The sequence below is a fragment of the Colletotrichum chrysophilum genome (assembly GCF_026319265.1).
Source record: "Colletotrichum chrysophilum strain AFK26 chromosome Unknown scaffold_3, whole genome shotgun sequence".
Classification (NCBI taxonomy): Eukaryota; Fungi; Ascomycota; class Sordariomycetes; order Glomerellales; family Glomerellaceae; genus Colletotrichum; species Colletotrichum chrysophilum.
The window spans coordinates 261760-282968 of record NW_026517290.1 but is presented as its reverse complement, the minus strand read 5'-3'; the positions used below and the strand labels follow the sequence as shown (position 1 = coordinate 282968).

General features: G+C 54.7%; 7 protein-coding genes across 7 annotated transcripts; 5 read left to right on the top strand and 2 right to left on the bottom strand.

The window, feature by feature from the left end:
* Positions 1–171: 171 nt before the first annotated feature.
* COL26b_000742 (uncharacterized protein) lies at positions 172–1629 on the top strand (the record flags this gene model as incomplete). The annotated part of the gene is made up of 6 exons (XM_053173707.1): positions 172–295; positions 363–712; positions 763–844; positions 895–1026; positions 1080–1318; positions 1372–1629. 6 exons carry the CDS (start codon positions 172–174, stop codon positions 1627–1629), a joined length of 1185 nt encoding a protein of 394 aa, XP_053042264.1.
* Positions 1630–2161: 532 nt separating this feature from the next.
* COL26b_000741 (uncharacterized protein) lies at positions 2162–3258 on the top strand (the record flags this gene model as incomplete). Its single annotated transcript, XM_053173706.1, has 3 exons — positions 2162–2189; positions 2296–2787; positions 2858–3258. 3 exons carry the CDS (start codon positions 2162–2164, stop codon positions 3256–3258), a joined length of 921 nt encoding a protein of 306 aa, XP_053042263.1.
* Positions 3259–3591: 333 nt separating this feature from the next.
* COL26b_000740 (uncharacterized protein) lies at positions 3592–6669 on the bottom strand (the record flags this gene model as incomplete). Its single annotated transcript, XM_053173705.1, has 1 exon — positions 3592–6669. The coding sequence occupies one exon, from the start codon at positions 6667–6669 to the stop codon at positions 3592–3594; it is 3078 nt and encodes a 1025-aa protein (XP_053042262.1).
* Positions 6670–9116: 2447 nt separating this feature from the next.
* Positions 9117–11101, top strand: COL26b_000739 (uncharacterized protein; the record flags this gene model as incomplete). Its single annotated transcript, XM_053173704.1, has 2 exons — positions 9117–10117; positions 10168–11101. The coding sequence occupies 2 exons, from the start codon at positions 9117–9119 to the stop codon at positions 11099–11101; spliced, it is 1935 nt and encodes a 644-aa protein (XP_053042261.1).
* A 195-nt stretch (positions 11102–11296) lies between these two features.
* On the bottom strand, positions 11297–11840 carry COL26b_000738 (uncharacterized protein; the record flags this gene model as incomplete). The annotated part of the gene is made up of 2 exons (XM_053173703.1): positions 11297–11574; positions 11645–11840. 2 exons carry the CDS (start codon positions 11838–11840, stop codon positions 11297–11299), a joined length of 474 nt encoding a protein of 157 aa, XP_053042260.1.
* Positions 11841–14406: 2566 nt separating this feature from the next.
* On the top strand, positions 14407–14797 carry COL26b_000737 (uncharacterized protein; the record flags this gene model as incomplete). The annotated part of the gene is given in 2 exon segments (XM_053173702.1): positions 14407–14765; positions 14785–14797. The coding sequence occupies 2 exon segments, from the start codon at positions 14407–14409 to the stop codon at positions 14795–14797; spliced, it is 372 nt and encodes a 123-aa protein (XP_053042259.1).
* An 869-nt stretch (positions 14798–15666) lies between these two features.
* On the top strand, positions 15667–18327 carry COL26b_000736 (uncharacterized protein; the record flags this gene model as incomplete). Its single annotated transcript, XM_053173701.1, has 3 exons — positions 15667–16289; positions 16340–16438; positions 16488–18327. The coding sequence occupies 3 exons, from the start codon at positions 15667–15669 to the stop codon at positions 18325–18327; spliced, it is 2562 nt and encodes an 853-aa protein (XP_053042258.1).
* Positions 18328–21209: the final 2882 nt, after the last annotated feature.

The following is a 21209-nucleotide window of genomic DNA, read 5'->3' as shown; positions in this document are numbered from 1 at the left end:
GCGACGAGTCACGGCTTGACTCACCCGACAAGATAAATCCGTAAGTCCTCGACCGTCAGATCTCGACCTACCGATCCTGCCACGATCTCGCTTCTTGCGTCTCGTCGAATTCCGCCGCAATTCCCTTCGATCACCGTTTACGACGTTTACGACTTTCATACCGACTTCAACATGGCGGAAGGCGCAACGGCCCAGGAGAGGTTCGCCCTCATCCAGGAGAACCTGGCTGAGGTCATGAACCCCGAGATCATTGAGAAGATTCTGGCCGAGGGACGCAACCCCAAGATCTACTGGGGTAAGCATACTTGAACTCTGTTCTTCCAGCTATGCTGTCATGCATTGGCTGACCGAATGCGCTGCAGGTACTGCGACAACCGGCAGACCGCACTGCGGTTACTTCGTCCCGGCCATCAAGCTGGCGCAATTCCTCGCTGCCGGCTGCGAGATGACGGTCCTCCTCGCCGATATCCACGGCTTCCTCGACAACCTCAAGGCCCCGATTGAGCTCGTCGAGCAGCGCGCCAAGTTCTACAAGTTCGCCATCACGAACATCCTTCAGGCCGTTGGCGTCTCCACCGAGAAGCTCAACTTCGTTCTGGGCAGCTCCTACCAGAAGAGCCCCGAGTACATTATGGATATCTACAAGATGAGCTCGCTCATCAGCGAAAGAGATGCGAAGAAGGCTGGTGCGGAGGTTGTGAAGCAGTCGGACGTGAGATCACCCGTTCCATCGTGCCGGGCGTGGGGCTAACACGACGGTAGAACGCCCCTATGAGCGGTCTGCTCTACCCTGTCCTCCAGGTCTGCGACGAGCAGCACCTGGGCGTTGATGCGCAATTTGGAGGTATTGGACCCTTTGACTTGTCTCTCACCACCCTCGACTGACTTCTGTAGGCATGGATCAGAGGAAGCTGTTCGCGGCGGCAACGGAATGGCTGCCCAAGATTGGTTACAAGGTCCGCGCGCATTTGCTAAACCCCATGGTTCCGGGTCTCAACGGCGGCAAGATGAGCGCAAGCGACCCTGGTAAGTCTGATGAGTGATTGCCGGCGTATGCACATGCTGACACGGCCCCTTAGACAGCAAGATCGACCTTCTCGATGCCCCTGAAGTCGTCCAGAAGAAGCTCCGCAAGGCCGAGTGTGTGCCCAAGGTTGCCGAGGGCAACGGTGTTTTGTCTTTTGTCGAGTACGTGCTGCTCCCCGCAGCCGCCCTGAAGGGCAAGAAGGAGTTCACCGTCGAGCGTGAGCGTGACGGCCTCGAGCCCCTGGTTTACACCGACATTGCTGCTATGCACGAGGACTACAAGAACGATGTGGTAAGTATAGGATGTATCAACGCGGATTTTGACGGTACGCTAACACCCTGCAGTTGACGCCTCAGCTGCTGAAGCCGGCCGTCACAAAGGCTCTCAACGCGCTCTTGGCACCCATCCAAGCTTCCTTCCAGGCTTCCCAGGAGTGGCAGGAAGTCACAGTCAAGGCCTACCCGCCGGTTGAGGATGACAAGAAGAAGAAGAAGAAGCAGCCCAAGGACAAGGGCTCTCGCTACCCCGGCGGAGCCAAGAAGGAGGATGGCGCGGCCAAGGAGACAGAATTGCCTATGCGCCCAGCTGAGGAGAGCAAATAAACGACGACGCCCCGGTTTGCTTTGCATAGAAATGAATTTTGTCTGTATGTACTAGGGTTGGAGTTCGGATGAAGACCAGCAAAAAGTCTAGAGAGCTAGATACCTCAGATGAAAAGAGCATATGAGAACCCCCCCAACTCCTGTCCACAACCTGTCCAGAAGCTCAGTTTTAGTGCTAACACCCCGGACCTCTTGATTCAAGATATCTCGTTTCTAGCAATGCATGCGCCCCAGGCATGATCTTCGACACGTGCTGAGAAGATTGGCCATCCAGGCGGGGACATTTTGCTGACCATGAAAATGCGGGACGCCCGGGAGGTCGCAATGGCGGGGCACTGAAGAAGTGCGTGGGATGGCGGGGTAAAATTCGGCGGGGTCCTTGAAAAAAAAGGTTCGGTATTCTTACCATCCACCCAGGTCGTCACAATTCTATATCCGGTTGAGCTCGAAGCTGTCGTCTGTTTTGTCTTTGAATCTGTCATCTTAGAATCGTGATACCCCTTCCCCCGCGAAAACCAAAATCATAGACACAATGGCCGACCTTCCTACCACCTTCGACCGTAAGCAAGCTCCTCGACATGCTTTTCTCCCCTCCCTCGAGCTCCCACCCGCGAATGCGCGCGCGCGCGCGACTGAGAACACGATGCTAACATCGCCTCACACCAGGCCCCGTCCACATCGCCGTAATCGGCGGCACCGGTCTCGGCAAGCTCGAGGGCTACACGCCCGTCGCCGCCCTGAACCCGACGACGCCGTGGGGCCAGCCGGCCTCCCCGATCATGATCCTCGAGCACGCCGGCGTGCCCATCGCCTTCCTCGCCCGCCACGGCCTGCACCACCAGTTCGCGCCGCACGAGGTGCCCGCCCGCGCAAACATCGCCGCCCTGCGCTCCATCGGCGTCCGCTGCGTCATCGCCTTCTCCGCCGTCGGCTCCCTGCAGGAGGAGATCAAGCCCATGGACTTCGTCGTCCCGGACCAGGTCATCGACCGCACCAAGGGCATCCGCCCTTTCACCTTCTTCGAGGGCGGCGTCGTCGGCCACGTCGGCTTCGCGGACCCCTTCGACAAGCGCCTGGCTGAGGTCGTGAAGAAGTGCGCCGCGCACATGCAGGGCGACGGCGTCGTGCTCCACGACAAGGGAACCATCATTTGCATGGGTAAGCAGTGCTTCCTTTCCCCCCCGTACGAACCGCCGAAGTTTGAGTCTTGCTGACACACATCGTATAGAGGGCCCCCAGTTCTCAACCCGCGCCGAGTCTCACATGTACCGCTCCTGGGGCGGCAGCGTCATCAACATGTCCGCCCTCCCCGAGGCCAAGCTCGCGCGCGAGGCCGAGATGGCCTACCAGATGATCTGCATGGCCACCGACTACGACTGCTGGCACTCGTTCGAGGACGTCGACGTCGCCATGGTCATGAAGTACATGGCCGCCAACGGCGAGAACGCCAAGCGCCTCGTCGGCGGCGTCCTCGACGAGCTGGCCAAGCAGGAGCACAGCGAGATGGTCCTGGCCAAGCACTGGGAGGGCGCGTCCCAGGGCGCCGTCAAGTTCATGACCAAGCCCGAGGGTCGCAACCCCGAGGCCATGAAGAACGTCGAGTTCCTGTTCCCCGGCTTCTGGAACTAAAGTTGCCCTTGCTGGCTGGGTTTGTTTTGTAGTTTGATGATGGAATTTCAGTACATGGTGTTAATATGGGTTGGCCAAAATGAGCGTGGACTTATATCATATGGACACTTTATGAGCATAGACTTCCCCCGGGGCATCAACTGGCCGGGGTGAAAGATAGATCAGGAATAGAACAATTTAAAGAGCGGTGCACATGAATACATGGTAGCGATGATGATGATGAATTCCGAGCCTTTTGACTCTGTTCTTTACGTGTACAATCAAAGGTCCAACGCCATGTCTAACGCCATTCTTGGACCCAAAGGAAGTCTACCTCAAAACCTCCGTTCCCAATCACATCAAGAGGTATAATGCCCGGACGCCTTTCTCCGCTGCCGCGATATGCCAAGGCCGTATATCCGTCCCCCTATCTACAATGCCCCTGGCCCGAGCTAGTGTACCAAGGCCCCTGAAATAAGTGAGCATCTCCCGCATCAGAGTCTCGCACAGCCGCGGGTTGCTATCCACGTGCAAAATGTTGACTTCCAAAACCACTGGTGGATCTTCTAGTTTTGTTCCGCCGCGTTTGACTAGATACCCACTGATTATAGCAGGACTGAGCTCTCCAAGAGTTGATGAGTTGCTGAGTCGATGGGCAAGCACGGCACCCCACGTTTGATCCGTAACATCAAGAAGAATGGCGTCACCTTCGGCTGGTTCCGCGTTGCCGTCACCAGGGGTGCCTCCCGGCGTCGCGGCGTTTACGGGGTTATTTTCCTTCATAGGTGTGGCGGGCGTCCCACTTTGCTCGGGAGAGAGTATTGATGCCTGCGGTGTTGACACCGGGGTGGTGTAGAATGCTGACGATGCTGTCGCTGGTACTTTTATTGCCGGAGGAAGCAACTGTAGAGACGGGTTTGTGTCGACTGAGATCAACGTCAGGCTCATCGAGGCCATCGACTCGGTTTGCGCGAGACCTTGCCAGAAACCAATTTCTTGCTGGTCCATGGGCCCGCACTTTGTGATAATGATCCGCCAGTGTACCTTCCACTTGGAGATCAAATCATGTGTCGTATCCCATATCTCGTGGTAGACATCGTTAAGAGACGTTGAAAGTGGCTTGCCTTTGCGCCCGAGACTGTAAGACGCCGTCATTTGCTGGCATCCCCTGTTGTCGGTCCATGCTGCCGTAATCCACCTCTCGTCAATGCTTTGTGCATAAGCGATGTGCATGCAGGTGTTTTCGTGCATGACCGAAGACGAGGAGGTATTGGAGATCTTGAAGTCGATGCCTCGTGGTAGTGACTGCTCCAGCATGATAGCTGGCGAGGGCATCGGCCCGCCAAACAATGTGCATCGATCATACGTCTCTATCGCTAGCTTGATGGCGTCGCTTGGTGTTGGTTCAACGATGCCCACAGGAGAAGTCAGAAAATCTAGAGGAACCAGCTGCAAAACAAGTTCATTGACAGGCGCTTGTCTCCTGTCAGTCAAAGACCTCTTGTGCATCTCGAAAAGCCGTTGGAACGCCGTGCATTCCTCCACGATCGACCCTGGGTGATCCGGAGGGTACACGAAGTACACAACAAAATTCTTTTCCGTCACGTTTGCTGACAACAGCCCCTGATTCAAGGCCTCCATGCGATCATCCAGACTTGACCCAATGTGAGGGCTGACCGTGCCCGGAGAAGTAGCAATCTTGTCCGCTTCGAATGGCATCAGCCCGTCGGTCACCTTTGAGCTCGTGGGCAGGCGCTCGAACGAGCCCAGTTTCAGCAGCTCATAGACATTGCGCATCCGATCTAGGAACGCTGCGGCAACATCTGTCATGCCGTCCCAGTTCGGAAACACGCAGACAACGCTGACATTCTTCGTCCCTTGGGCAGGGCCGAGACCCAAGCTTTCCCAAAACTGGACGCTTGACGGAAGCACCGACAGTCTGGCTTCTGCGCGGCGGAGTTCCATGTGTGGCGCAGGGATTTGGAAAAGGTTGTTGGGCTTGGGCGGCTCAGCATTCGAATCTCTCTGCGGAACTGGCCTTGGGTGCAGTCTGTTAGGCTGCCCCAGCAACGGCACGTCAGGGACCTCCACGACACCTTTGAAGTTGCAGGTGTTGAACTCGCCGAGGCAAGCAGGGACAACTTCTCGCAGAGTCTGTAGAGCGGTGCGACTCAATGATGACAGCTGTCGACGAGTTTCTGATATAATGGCCGTGTTCAGAGTGTTGGCTTGCGAATCGCGGATTTTCAAGTTACCAGTGACCGCTTGCTCAGTCACAATCTGAGCGATTGTCACCATGTCCTCATCTGTTAGTGAAAGATGAATCGGCAGTACCTCAGCATCCTCAAAGTACTTTGTTATCGATACCTCTGTTGCCTCGACCTTGGCTAGTTTAGGGAGTTCCAAGGCCAAGGTGGGATCAGAGTCTTCGACAGACTCAATGTCCTTCAACGAGGTAACGTGAGAAACCACATCGTCGTCGAAATTCAGTCTTCTAATGCTTGATTTGAACGGAGACGCTGGCTCATCTGTCGTTGAGCTTGCGTCATCCTGGTCAGACACCAAGCTCACATCGTCCGCATCGGATGCGAAGTCATCCATTTTTGCAGGACTCGTGTTCAAGGTTGCGTTTTCCAGACCGCCGGTAATCGTACGGATGACCACACTCGTCTGCTCTGAGTGCTTCAGCTGCTTCCTCTGTTTCCCGTGTCTCCGTAGGTAGTCGGTTGTAGGCGGACCTTGAGAACCAGGCTGCGTGATCGACTCTTGTGCCAACCCGCGGGTGACAGGATTGCAGTCAAAACGGCCCCCTTGCTCGTATTTTTTGTTGACAGAGGGAAGCACTGGATCGAAGCCTACGCTGTCAAAGACGCTGCCTTTCCTTGAAGGTGTTCTGCTTGGAGCAGAGTCGATGTCTCCCAAGGATGCCCGGACCCTTTTGTAAACCGTATCGGGGCCAAAAGGGCTCGACTCTCTCTTGGTACCGGCAGCCTTTTCTGTGCTAGGTCTTTGCTTTCCCTCGTCCATGAGTGTGCTCCTGGCATGCTTGAGTTCGGGCTTGGTGAAAATTGGTGGACTCGGCTCGGGCTTTGTATACTCAATCGGGGGAGCAGCCATTTTCGCAGGCTCAGGCAGCGGAGGCGGAAGCACTGGAGGCATCGAAGGTGCATCTGACATGCCCATATCAGGGAGACCCGAGAGATCTAGATCATCGCCGGGTTGCTCATCAAAGAAGCTGAAATCAGCATCCGTTATGTCGGCATCGCCGAACATATCCGGGCCCATGTCTCCAAAGAGGTTGTCGCTCTCGCCCCCCAGGAATGAATCTGCTCTTGGCTTGTTGTCATTCGAGTTCCACCCGCCATCACCGTACGATTCATTATGTTGACTGGTATGCGGCACCGCAGTTTCAGGCATGGTGACATCTGCCATGGCGGTATCGATATCGACGATGGCTACGGTCGCATTCGGAGCCCCTGGGCTGGAGGTGGTGCCGTCTAGGGAGGGCGTGATTCCTAGAGGATTCTGAACCCCGTCAGGAGGGGTCGGATACATTGCACCTACGGCCGCTGCATTGCTCGCGCGCCTTAAACCTAAAGGCGAATGTCCATTGGGTTGCTGTGGTGGGACGGCCGCGGGAGTCTCTTTTATTGCCGCAGTCTCCCTCTCCTTTTTCCGCTTGGTGACTTTTTCTTCTCTGTCAGTTCCGAGCTGAAACCAGGTTCTAGCTTCGCTTAGAAAGTCTGCAGTCTCCTCGTGGGCCAGCAATGCGGTATCTCCTAGACCATGATTTCGCGCCTGAATCACTGACTTTTTGCGGAAGCAGAGGGCAGCCGGCCATGATATCGTAGCCATTGTTGACGGGAGTGGTGTTGATTTGCCGTCTCCTGATTTTCGGCGGATCATCTGAAGTGCTATCCAGGGGCAAGACTGAAGCAACGTTGGGGACAGCCCACGGGACTGGAGGATCTTGATGCATGTGTCTCTCCATTGCGATGATTTAGCATCCGCGCCCCTCCAGAGTTGAGTATCTGGAGTTTGTCCAAGACCAAGCTCTGGATATGATAAGCCACCGCCCATGAATCCTTGATAATTCGCTAGAACGCCGAACGGGGCCGCCAAGATCTGAGAGCCCAACACAATCTGCCCCGGACTTGATGGCTCGTTCACCGACAGTAGACCTTCACAACACGACAATGACAAGCTCATAACCAACGCACCCGTAGTGGTCAGATAAATGCGGAAGGTTCCGACGACTGCTGAATCAGAATCGAGAGCTCGGTCGGACTGGTTTTCGCGGGAGACTTTCGCGGGAAAAAGGACCGTTCGGTAGTTGACAGGTATCGCGCAAATGCGGCTACAGAAAGCTGCGGAAACGGTCGACAAGAGAGCCGTAACAAAATGCTCGTATGCGTCCTTCAGAGGCACAGAGCTTGTACCCTTCGCATCGGGTCCTCCGGCTGAGGCGGGCTTTGAATCGGGATCGGAAGAGCTTGGCGGCCCAGAGCCTGTATTCCGCGAATTCCGAAGTGACAGGTCAAGGGCCGAGTTACTTGATGAAGAGCTTGTGGGGGTATTTGCAGCTTGCTGACCCGGTGCGCGTCCTTTGAACAGACTGACCGGTTCGAATGAACCATCCTCGACCATCAACAGCGTCGCACCTTCGACTTCGATAGTGTTGCCCAAAGCCCCATTATTGTCGTCGGTAGCCGTCGCTCCTTTCCCCGGCACATGGAAATACCATAGCACGCGCCTGGTCGCATCATAGTAAACGATGTGGCCGCGGTTCCGTAGTTCGGTCTCGACATCGGCAGCAGCCGAGGGGAAGGTTTGCGCGTGCTCCTGAGAAGGTTCGTAAACTCGGAAAACGATCGAGGAGATGTTATTCTGGAGGAGATAAGTCAGCCACTTTAAATTATGTGGGAAGTGATGCGACGCACATTTAATAAGGTATTAGTATCGTATTCGCTTGTGTCCATGTCGACGGTCAAGTCTCGCAAATGCGGGATTCAATCCGTGTCGCAACATCAACTCCCTCAGTCGCTAAAGCTCCCGGAGGCTGCAGGAGCCGGTTGAAATCCAAGAAAATGCAGTCATAAAATATCAACGTCTTTCTGGCATCGATTGGAGCGAAATAAGCGATTCAAGGAGCTTTCGGAAGGGTTGTCTGCTGGATTTCGCGAAGTCATCGACTCCATCTCCGTGGGTCGAAAGCGCGACCAAAGTACCGGCTGCTCGGCATCAACCGAGTCCAAGACTGGTCCAGTACCGACAGGAAGTATGCGATAGAAGTTTCCAGGCAGTTGTTATCGAGATGATGGAGCACCGGGAAGCGTCGATGCTCGATCGTCGAGGCTGTCGTTGGGGGGGGGAGGTTGTCGGGTCTTTCGCAACGATATTGCGTGTTCAGCAATCAGGTCTGGCCGGGTCGGGATAGCGGCGGAATTCAGTTCAGCACGGTCACTAGCAAGCAGACTGGAACCTCAGGGAGCAGTTCGTTCGGCTGAACGCCTGTAATAGTGCACTAACAGGGTCCTGTTGGATCGGAAGACGGACGCGGTTTCAGCCAATCACTGCTGCCCACCCGCTAAAAGTCCCTGTCCAGCGGTCGAGATACACGCTAATGCAGCGTCGCCTGATTCGGCAGGGGGCCGGTCGGAAACAGGACTTACTTTTCCACCGCCTCACCGAGAAGTCCGCGCTGGTGGGCCAGGTGTGGCTCCCGCCCACCGACGCACCGGCCACCGCGTTCTTATCTTATCAGAACTTTTTTTTTCTGGCTCCCCTCGGTCGCAGATTTCCTTCATCCTTCGTCGCATCGTCGCGCAGAAACCGATCGACCGATCAGTGTTTTCCGTCTCCGGCCTCCCACAGTCACGATGCAATTGACAAACCCCGGCACCGTTCCGGTCTACACCATCTCTGGTGCTTCGACAGCAAGGCCTTTGCCCGACTGGTTGGCCAGGCGCAGAAAGAGATCACTCAAGAACGACCCCGAATACGCAAACCGAGTCGAGCTTCTGCAGGATTTCGAATTCGAGGAGGCGAGCACATGTATCCAGGTCAGCGAGGATGGTGACTGGGCCGTCAGTGCCGGAACCTACAAGCCTCAAATCCACGTCCACAACCTGCCGCAACTGTCTCTCTCGTTCGCGCGTCATACCAACTCTCTCACGGAGAAGCTGGCCATTCTCTCTTCCGACTACTCGAAGACTCTGCTTCTCCAAGATGACCGACGACTCGAGTTCCACACCCCGATGGGCTGCCACTACACGATCAGGATACCTCGATATGGAAGAGATTTGCTGTACGACAGGCATTCGGCGGAGGCCCTTGTACCGGCCGTCGGAGTTGATTCAGACGGATTGGGAGAGGTGTTCCGGTTGAATCTCGAGATTGGAAGATTCATGAAGTCGTTCCAGATTGATGTTGGTGGGGACGAAGAAGGAGCTGGCTTGCAAGGTGGCATCGAGGCTGGCAGTGTAAACGCTGCTGCTTTGGCGGAGAAGTCACACGGCCTGGCTGCATTTGGAACATCGCTTGGCACTGTTGAATTCTGGGACGCCAGGTCGAAGTCTAGAGTTGCACGTCTTGGTTGCCAAGAGGGAGCGATTACTGCACTTGACTTCAACGCCTCAGGCCTTTCTATTGCCACTGGATCTGCCAACGGCATGGTTCAGCTGTTTGATCTGCGTCGTCCAGTACCTCTTCTCACCAAGGATCAAGGATACGGCTTCCCGATCAAGAAGTTGATTCACATGACAACTGCGTCTCAGGAGAAGAAGGTTCTGTCCGCCGACAAGAGAATCATCAAGATTTGGGATGAGACGGACGGCACGCCCTGGACATCGGTTGAGCCTATTGTGGACATCAACGACATGTAAGTCTAAGACGTCGGACGGTGGAATGACTTTGCTAACCATACTATAGTGCCTGGTGCAAGGACACTGGTATGCTTCTGACTGCCAACGAAGGCAAGCAACAGCACTCTTTCTTCGTTCCCAGCCTGGGTCCGGCTCCGAGATGGTGCTCCTTCTTGGACAACATGGTCGAGGAAATGGCCGAGGAGGTCCGCACCGAGACTTATGACAACTACAAGTTCTTGACGCTGCCCGAACTCAAGCAACTCAGCATGGAGCACCTTATCGGCAAGACCAATCTTCTCAGACCATACATGCACGGATACTTTGTGGCCTCCAAGCTTTACGAGCAGGCAAGGCTCATCGCCAACCCCTATGTCTGGGAGGAGGAGAGGACGAAGCGCATCCAAGAGAAGGTCGAGAAGGAGCGTGCCAGCAGAATCAGAGGCAACAAGAAGGTCAAGGTCAACCAGAAGCTTGCCGACAAGCTGCTCAAGAGGCAGGAGAACAGAGAGGTTGTGGACACAAAGGCCGGTGTACTGGGCGACGAGCGTTTCGCCAAGCTCTTCGAGGACGAGGCGTTCGCCGTCGACGAGACCAGTTACGAGTTCCGCGCTCTCAACCCAAGCACCACCGTCGCCGCTCCGGATACTCACGAAGTGGGTGTCAGCTCTGCTGCCAGACCTGCTGAGGCGCCCAAGGTAGGATTGGGCAAGAAGGCTCAATCCCAGGCAGCAGAGATGACGATGAAGGTGTCTTCCTCCAACCAGAAGCATGGAGGAAGAGAAAGGGACACCGCGTTGGGTTCCCGTGTGCAGAAGTCGGGACGCATCGGCAAGATGAACCGTGGAGAGGCTTTCGGCGAGAAGCAAGTCACGTTCGTCCCGGACAAGAAGAAGAAGGGCCGTGGCCCGCCCCAGCAACAAGAGGAGAGCGCACCCAAGGAGAAGAAGAGGTTTGACGCGAGAAGAAGCGCAAGCACGAACACATTCAGAAGGCTATAAGAAACCGCTATGAGTATCCCAGGGTTTAAGTAATGGCACAAGAAAGGGCTTTTCTATCCCTCGAGCAGATCCCGGCTGCCAGATTTCGTCAATTATCCAGTTTCTAAACCCCGCATCAAACGACCCATTACACCGGCACCAAGCCAGTTAGCGGTCTTCGACCCGACACATCATTCCTATCCTTTAGCGTAGGGTTTACTTCCGACCCCATCTCATCAGCTTCCGCTTCTTCTCGGCCTGCGCCAGTCCCTTCTCGAGGTCCTCTGGACGGAGCCTCGGCGTTGGGGGCACATCGTCAAGTCTAGCGCGGCCGCGGTGGCTGCGTGGTGGCGAGTTCGACTCCTTGACTGACTTGGGAAACTCAGTCCTCCGCGGCGTGAGAGCGGTAACCACTTTCCTGGCCGACTTGCGCATGGTCTCTCTAATCTTCCACTCGCGCTTCTTGGCGATGTAAAACAACACAGCCATTCCGACTGTACGAAAAGCTGGTTAGCAAAATGATTTCATACAGGCGTTGGTATTTTTAAGAAAGGGTCCACATACTTCCGAGAGCACCAACGATGGAAACAACCACGATGATGGCAATCATGGCTTGGGATGAAAGCCCGACAGCGCCGGGGCTGTCTCCAGCAGCGCCGGCATCGTTATCAACGCCGCTTGAGCCGCTCGCATCGCCGGCGGCATCAGGATAATAAGTCTCGGTCGCCAAAGGGAAGTAATTGGAGGTCGTGGCCGCCATGGTGTTCAACTGCGTACCGCTCTCAGAGAGGGACCAGTGTACAGACTTAAAATGTTGGCGGGAAGAAGAGGCACAGTCAGGCTGGAAAAGGAAAAAAACGGCGTCAGAATCGTATGAGTAGAGAGAAAAGCTGAACAAAATCGAAGAGATACCCGGCGCCACGAATGTGGCCCAACTCAGTATTTACATGTTCAACCGCCGAGAAAACCCTTTGATGGAGCCCAGCGCCAATGGTTTCCCCCTCTCCTGCAACCAGCCTACCAGCGTATTCCCCTCAAAGCAGTGAATGTGATGAACGAGAATGCCCCCCCCGTGGAAGTGCATGTGCTTCACGACGGCAGTTGAGCGTGACGTGGGGCACGTATGGAAGCAGGAACCGTGTTGAGACACCCTGCTGTTGCCAATGGGATGTCTGGGCCCAAGACGGTCGAAATAGGCTCGCGATGCTCCCATTGGTGTTGAGCGGCCTCGAAGCGCCGGCACACGGCGCTTTCACATCGGAGCCGGGGTGCGGCGGCCAATCAGCGGGCGGGGCCTGGGATTCGGGCGGCACGAATTTCAGGGGGCCAGGGGGGGACCTGAATCAACCCCGGCTTCCTTATTCTCACCACCTGCATAGCACGCCTGCACGGTTGACGATGGGCACTCATATGCAGCCGGTCACGGCAGTGGCTGCAATATCGACAAGCTTAACTGTGTGATGGGGAGGGGTTGCGCATCTCGTTGACTTGACGAGCATGCGGTGTGATGGGCCGTTGGCTGGTGATTGTGGTTTTCTATCGCGAAGTCTCTGTTGGTTGCTCGCTCAGCGTTGTCTGTGGTGGCTTATGCACGCTCTGTCACTATCACGACGACGCCTGCGAGGATATCAGAATGACCAGAGCGGAGGGAATCAGCAATGCATGCACTCTACGGCGCATCGTTTGGCCGTCAGATTCGGCCTTCATTCGGCGTCTGGCGATGATGCCCTCAAAGTATCAGTTGCCGCCAGTCTCTTTTCCCGTCAAATTCTTGGTGTATTTGGCATTCCTTGGCTTCCACGTCGGGATTCTAAAAATGGACCATGGCCTCGGCCGATCACCTCAGCGGACGACCATTCAAGCTGGGGTTTCGGTGCTGGGGCCGTGTCGACCACTCAAGGAACCCTGAATATCGGAGGTGGATCGCCGGGTCGGAGGTCGAGAGGCCTTCTCGTCTGTCTTACCTGCAGTCCTGCCCTCGGACTTTGAGTTACCCGGTGTTGCAGATTTAGGTCAGTCTTGATGGCTGTGGAACGATAATGCTGGATTCACCACGCACCGATGTGTTATTCCACAGCTTGGGAATGATGCAAGCAGCCTCAAGCAGCATAGCATCGATATTCAAGCAGCATCCGACTAGCAGACGTGCGATTTCTCACAATGCCTCACGAGAGGAAACCCATGTCTCATTGGTCTAATTCAGTTCGGAGGACATTCGCTGCTGATGGTCACGGGCCGACTTATTCCTCGTAACAGCCTTTCATGGATACAGTTTCTTCTACAGCCATTTACCGAAGACCGCTTTCAGTATTGTCAACTTTTCAATACTGTAAGAAGGAACACTGGTGGACTGCCGTGGTAGATACTCCCTCCGGAAAATGCTCGGATATGTCGGGGAAGGCTATCTCACAGCTAACTTGAAGGAGGCGCGAGTGCGCTTCTGTTCAATGAGGGAATGCTATCATAACCTCGCCTTCTTTTTGCAGCGACCATGGTATTATTTTGGAAATAATGAAGCAAGAGCATCGCCACAAGAATCTGTTCAGGAAGTTGCGATGACACTGAGAAGCTGCAGGTGGTGGGCGCGGATCGATGAGTTCCTTCCTAGCGGGTTGCCATGCCTTCTCTCGAGTACATGCAGGGAGAAAGAACGTCAACTTCTGATCGTGCACTGCGACTTCTCTTTCCACGTTTGGCTATCTGCCATCGTACCTTCCAAAGAGTTTCTGGCAGTCGTGACCAAACACTTCACTCATTGAGACATGCCTTCCGGTAGATGGAAAGCATCTTGCCCACACTCAGATCAAGCACGCCGTCCCGTCCCTTTACACCTTAAGCCTTTGAGCGACGCCCACTCACTTACTCCCAATCCATCCGAAGCATTGTCATTTGGCGACGTCTCCGATCCTTTTTGTTTCGTTTTGCTTCCCAAACCCCTTGTTCCTGCTCTAAATATCACATGTTTCCTTGGACCACAGCTATAATCGACTTGAGCGGGTTCTATCGGCGGTTCGAGGCTTTCCGCCAACCTCAGCGGCATGAGTGGTCAATCCAGCCCCGATCCCATCTCTGAGGCACCCCAAGACTCCTTTCCTTCGACAATGACAGAGTCTCTTTCCAGAGGATCCAGCTCTAGCCACTCTCTGCTGAGCGACAGTTCTAGCAGAGTATCGCCATCCACCGACGGACCTCCTTCAGCTCGGCGAAAGAAAGATGGCATGCAGCAAAACCTGAACACCGTCGGCCATCATGGCAAGCATGGGCAGCACCGCCCCTCGGGTACGAACCGTCACGATGACTCAGGCATGACACTTGATGCATCAGAAATGGAGGCTACCAATGATGTCGAAGAACTTCCCTTTGCACGGCCGCCGAAGTTCAAGCCCAATCAGTTCTCGGGACCACAGCAAAGACTGCCCATCCATGCTGAGGATTTCGAAGATCTGGAAGACCTAGCCAGTCTTCAAGACGAACGTTCTCAGAAGCTGAAGTCCATCTCGCACCAACACCAAGAACTTTCAGGTCGGCGCCATGGTGGTAGCCGCCATCGCAAGGACACGGAACAGTCTGATGGTATGAACACTGGTGTCAATGCCGAGAATAGAAACGGTTCCCCCGTTCATGAGGTCCACTCTGGGAAGACCACGGACGCGGGTAAAGACCACACAAGTGTCGAGAGCCAAATGTCAGTCAATTCTTCCAAGGAGGGGGACTTAGTTCCATTGGATGGTCAACCAGCCCAAGTCAAGATAAGATCTCGTCAGCGGCCCACGGTGCTTGAACAAAATTCACCACCTAGTCAAGGTCTGGGAATCCGTCCTTTTCACAATGCGGACAATAGCTTGCCTGGTGGCCTAGGCCGTCAACAGGGCCAGGAAATACCCCATGTGGAAATGGCCGCCACAAGCACACGCAGGAAGCCGGAGAAAGACCGCGAAGTCAGACGGCCTGTCCTTGTTCCGCAGATGGGCCCTCCAGCAGCAGTCAATACCACAACCATCCGCTCGCCCACTGATCAAGGGGCTAATGTAACACCTCCTGAGCGTCAAAACGGTCTGCCTCAAGCGAGCAAACAGCACTTCGAATCGGCCGAATCCCAGAGGCAGCGCATGAGTACCCCCGTAGGAGATCTGGAAGGCCCTCGGCCCACGCCAAACCGTGCCCATGCAGAAAGGCGCAACGAAACACCCAGAAGCACTCGCATGCCATGCAGTGGACATGTTCAGAGACGCGAGCATGCATCTCGACGTGATAGAGAGCTAAGACGCGGGGACATTCACAATTCGGAACAGCAATCCCGACCCCTGAGAGAAGAAGATCTTTGCGTCTCTGCCCCCCGAGTACCATCACGGCAGTCAAATGTCTCCAAAGTAAGGAGGAATCGTACTCAGGACAGGTCACGGAGCAGCCATCGAGAAGTGAATGGTGACCTCCTCCGCCCGCGGAGTGGACAGCGATCGAAAGACATGAACCTTTCATCAATCTGTGAGATGATATATGGATTGGAAGCAACAGAGGTGGAGTCTCGCAAAACAATCGATGAACTCTGGCAGCAGAAACAAGATCTGGAGCAGCAAGTATACAGCATGCAACAAGCTCACAGAAGCCTTGTCGACAAATCATTGCAGTATGAGAGAAGCTACAACGAACTCGCCGCAGACTCTCAGCAGCGGGCCGCTCAGATGAGACACCAGGAGAACAGACTGAATCGTGTGCTAGAGCAGCGAGATCACCTTCGGGCTGAGACCAGCAAAATGCGGGCTGAGCTTGAAAGTTCTAGGATCAAACATTCCGAATTACAGGAGCATGTAATCAGAGCTGAGGCCGAAATCGAAAAGGAGGCGGGCCGAAATCGAAAACATCGTGAAGAGGCCAGCAAACAAACAGAGCTCGAGCTGATGGCTCTGAAGGAGGAACAGAAAGTGACCATCGACGGGCTGAAGGCGCAGCTAGAAGCGAAGCGAGACGCGTACGAGAACGAGAAGAGGGCCTTGAAGGACTTGCAGGTCGACTTTACAACGCTCAAAGAACATTTGTCCGGGGCAGAAGCGAAGGCCAAAGGCTTGGACAACCAGCTGACCGAGATCAAGCAGAGCAACGACCGCTTTCAGAAAATTGAAGCAATTATGGCCAAGATCTTCACCGGTATTGAGAACTTGGCTGAGAAGTCCGACAAGGCCGACGTGGTGCCACCTCAGACCGTGAAAAAGTGAGCGCGTGGTATTGCAAGACATTTTCCCCCGTAACTGACGATTGCAGGCTTGATGAAATAGCGGGATTTGCGCAGCGCGCGTCACGAGAGGACAACGATGGGACCAGAAAGGTCCTAGATGCCTTCCAAGAACAGCTGACATCCAAGTAAGTGTTACATTTAGTCCCTTGAGACGCTTGACTAACGATTTTTCAGGATTGGTGAAAAGATAGTTCATATGACGAAGGGGCAAGATATCATGCAGGGCAAAATGCAAAGCTTGGAGGAATGCTTGAAGAGTCAGTCGAGCCTTGCCGAGGCCGAACAAAAGAGACAACAGGAACAACAGCAGCAGCAAATCACCGAGAAGAGCGCCGAGAACGCGAGGCTTGCACAGAATCTCGATACCAAGGACAAACAGGTTACCGAGCTGACGAAGGCTGTCTCCGAGATGGGCCAGAGGCTGCAGAGATTTGAAGAGGCTCTGGACTCAGTCGCGCAAGGAGCTGCCTCGGAAACAGAACTTCAGGCAGCCCAGCAGAGTCTGAACACCAGCGAGACTCGAGTCAATCAACTGAGAGCAGAACTCCAATCCCAGCGCGCGACCTACGAGTCTGAGAAGACGGACCTTGAGAAGCAGCTGGAAAAGGCCAAGGACGATTTGAAAAAGACCGAAGACCTTCTCAAGAGCTCAGCGGAGAAGACGGCTTCTGTAGAGCGCGAATTCAATGCAGCATCGGACGAAAAGCAACGCAAGTTGGAGGAGACGGTGAAAAAGGAACAACAAGCTCACCAGGAGCTGAAGCAAAAGCATGACGAGCTGTTCGCCGAACAGGCTCGTCTCCAGGCGGAAAGCGCAGAGACCTCCAAGCGTGAAAAGGAAAAGTTTGAAAAGGCTGAAAAGGACCTCAAAGTTGCCGAACAGAGGATCACCAACCTTACCATGAAGATCCGCGAGACCCAAACAACATCAACTACTGCGAACCCGGGCGACCTTACACCCCAACAATTGGAAGATCAGCTAAAGGTGGTCAGAGAGTGCCACAGACTGATGGAAGACATGCAAGCCGGCGGGAAGGATCTCTCCAGAGGAAAGTTTGGTGCCCCTGAACCTAGCAACAGTCTGCGCGATGATAAGCAACACAGTCATGCTTCGAGTGAGCAGCAGCACTCTGGGGCCTCAGGCAATGCAGACGCCGGCAATAATAACGAGGAACCCGAGCTTCCCGAGGTGCCATGCACAGATCCAATTAACTGGAAGGACATTCTCGAAATCAGCTCAAGCTCGTCGGATGGTATTTTGGAGGAAGACAGCCAGCAAAAGAGTGGAAAAACCTTGGAGGAGGACCTCCAACGAAAGAGGATATTGATGAAGAGTCCCGTTGAGGCAGCAGACACCGAATTAGCGGCGCCTTCGGTTTCCCAAGAAAGAGCGCAGCGACACAACTCAACAAGCCAGGGGTCTCAACCTAGAAGCATTCTTCGACCAGGCTCGAGCTATACGCCAACGGCAGCATCTACAGATACTGCTGAGTCGGCCCGGGAACGTGCTCTCTCTACTCACTCTGGCCACACTGAGTATAACCGGCCAGTCGGAAGTCGAGATACCATCTCATACGCCCAGTTCAGTTCCTTTAGTAGCCGCAAGCTGCCGAGACCGCAGCTTCTTGATTTCCGGATAGAGCATAAAGGCAACAAGCGAGTTCGAACCGAGCCGCCACAGGACCGACAAATCAAGAAAATCAAGCACGTCAGTGACCCCAGGGATCGCGATGACGTTTTCACTGATCGCTTGGAGAACGCCGGACAGCCTACTGGAAGCTTAGCTTTGGAGCGAAGCACCAGGGCCAGCACTGAAGCCCTGTCGAACGAGTCGCAGGACAATTATTCCATGTCGCGCCATTTCCAAAAGGGCACATCGGCGAAGAATGACCATCAACCGCAGTCAAGACCACCACTTGCGGACAAGACTCCTCAGTCGTCCCAAAACGGCCCGTCTTCAACTGGACGTCGCAACATTACCCGAACTTATTCCAAACTTCCTGTCAAGACTTAGAAACCGCTGCGACGGCGGTGAATTTTGAACCACATTGATATGAAACTTGCAGCGGCGCTATTGTTTTTGGAGGTCAAGCACAGATCGAGAAAGCGAAGTCAGTTTGGTGGGATTTGTGGAAGACTTTTTTGGTGGCTTTTGGTAGAATATGCACTTAGATCGTGGCAGTCGAAGCCCATGCCATCATAAGTCTTTGTGTTTCGGTGTCCCGTGCCACTTCCTAACCTCCTCGATGCTCTGTAAAGGGTGCAATCCGATGGCGCATTGCGTGGCCGTGTCATGACATCCTCAAAAACCAATTGCATACCGCCGTGAACGCCATTTGTGATGTTATCAGTGTTGGTACAGGTAGAATCGACTCAGGCAAGCGGATAGCTCATTTGCCCTTTTTCTTTGCTTCCAAGAACAGCACCTTCCGACGGACTGTGGAAGTGTTAGCTCGGCATTCCATTCAAAGTGTTGTATCTTGCTCTGGCGCCAGGCGAGAAAGCGCGCATAACAGCTCGTGGGTAAGTCGTACCGATCGGATCGTATTTCAGCATGCTCATGGGCGAAGCCGTTCTGGGTCGCCTGAAGGTGTAGAAGAACCCGGTCGCGGCCATGGACACGAGCCGGACGATCGCGATGCGGGACTTCGCTGTCGAGATGTTAGCGATTCTGACCTTTAATTCTGAAGGCTTGCACGGGAAGACACACTCTTCTTCGCCATCTTGGGGGTTGTAGCGGGGGATGGGCGCTTGAAGCTTGCTGACGACCAAGATGGACGTGGATTGACCGTGGAGACGGGAATTTTGCGGTGGTGAGAGCTTTCGGTGCAAATAGGGCCGTTCACCGAGATTTAGTGGGGTTGAGCCTCGGTGAGGCCTCGGTCTGCTAACAAGAGAGTCGCTTTCGCCCCAGCTGGGGCCAACTGGGGCCATCCGGCCCGATTGCGGGTGAAGTCTACATCATGTCTCAACTAATTATATCTCTGTCGATAAGTATCGGTGCCTTCCTGTGGATGGTTGACTTTGTGACACGATGCGAATCAAGTGACCCTTTGCAGAGGAGCCAAGCGAAGAGGGGCGAGACGCGGCATCAGAATGACGACTTGACGGGGTGCAAAGACACGGCGGGACACGGCGCCAAACATCACGGCCGAATTCACCAGTCGCCGAAGCACGTTTGAGTCTGGAATCCGAGTAACGGAGGCAGGTGGGCGGTGGACCTTCAGGGTCTCTGCAGACGTCGATGGAGCCTTTCCATCAATAGCTCACCCGGGACCTGGAACTTTTGGCAGAGCTTGCAGGGTCCTAGCATCGAAGGGGCCGTCGCCCGCCGCACCGGTGTGTTCGGACGGCGGCATCCTCATAGAGGCATCCGTAAAGACTTCCAATGTGTGAGCTTGACGTTCAACGTTTGGTCCAAGCCGGGTTGATGATGCCCTTGAGGGGTATTTTTTCGCGTATATTCCTGCAGGATACGCATCCATCCGCTGAACCTACATCTATCTGACAACCAATTACCACGTCCACATTTGGGCTTATTCTGTACGATAGCTCGCGTGGCCTTGGTGCGGTGAGAGAGAAGTGTGTGTTCAGGCCGTTTTAGCAGTGTTTGCGCGACCTTCCCTGCATGCGGCCACACACCCCCAGCTTTCCATTCGGAGTCAAGCCCGCAGCTAAGGGCGGTTTATCGCGAGGACCCCCGACTGGGCCGGCGGGCAGGTCGGCGACCCAGCCTGGCAAAACCAATGTGCCAGGAAGGTAGGTTTATCTCGCAGATGTCTGGCCCTGCTGGTGGTGTCTCTCAACGAAGGTAAGGTACCGGGGAGGAGAGGGCGGAGGGGAGGAGTAAGGGCAGGTAAGAGTAGGTGTGGTGGGAAATGGGTGAGCGACTACGGGCAAATAAAGGGCAACGGACGTCCATCCTATCTTGCCTGCTTGCGTTGGGATACACAATCTCCGTTTTTGACTCTTTTTCTTTTCCATGCTTTCTTCTTTGTAGACCACGCGCGGGGGAATTAGATATTTGGCCGTCTCAGCCGCAGCGAACGAACACAGTTTCCCCGCGAATATTCTTTATTCATTAGACTTTTGCCAGTCGCCTTATTTCGACTTCAAGGGTTCTTTGACCGATTGCAAACGGCTATACACCAAACGCGATTTTCAGTGTCGGCATTCCAGCGGTATAGAGTTCACAAGCCGCTACCGAAACCGATTGTCGCGATGAGCTCGACTGTGGCGGCGCGCAGGGTGGCTGGCGGCACAGCAAGGTCGCTGGGAGCGCCAGGGAAGCAGGTCGTTGCGGCGGCGAGCCAAGTCAGACTGATGAGCAGTCACAGACCACACGGTACGTTGCAATGTGATTGAAGCTGAAGTTGAAGCTCTCCACATTTTTTCTTTCTCTCTGTCCATTCCTGTTTGTCGATCTGCTTCATCTTTTTATATTTGTTTCCTCCGAGTCTCAACCCTGGGCTGCCCGTTCACCGTTGGTGCTACCGGTGCTGCATGGTTGGCCAGTGCAAAGAGCTTGCAGCTCGCTAGGTACCTAGGTCAGCTTCGGGAGAAGCCAGGCGGCGGAAACCTTACCAAGAGAGAGACTGGACGGGAGCTTCAGCTCGGGTCTCTCCAGCGCGGCTTCCACCGAGCTGAAGTTGCACCCCGTTTTTTCTGTCTTTTTGGACGCCATCTGCAAACCCTTCCTTCACTGCGCAAACAATGCATTCTTGATCAACGATCAGTCCCGATCCAAGTCCATGGACCCCACGTGGAACCCCACATCTTCCTCCCCCTCGGCCACTGATTGCTTGCCGTCTTGAAATGCCCTCACGGAAGCCGCTAGGACTTCCAGTCAAGACTGAAGGCCCGGCTGGCCCCTGGTCACACCGATCACCGGTTTCG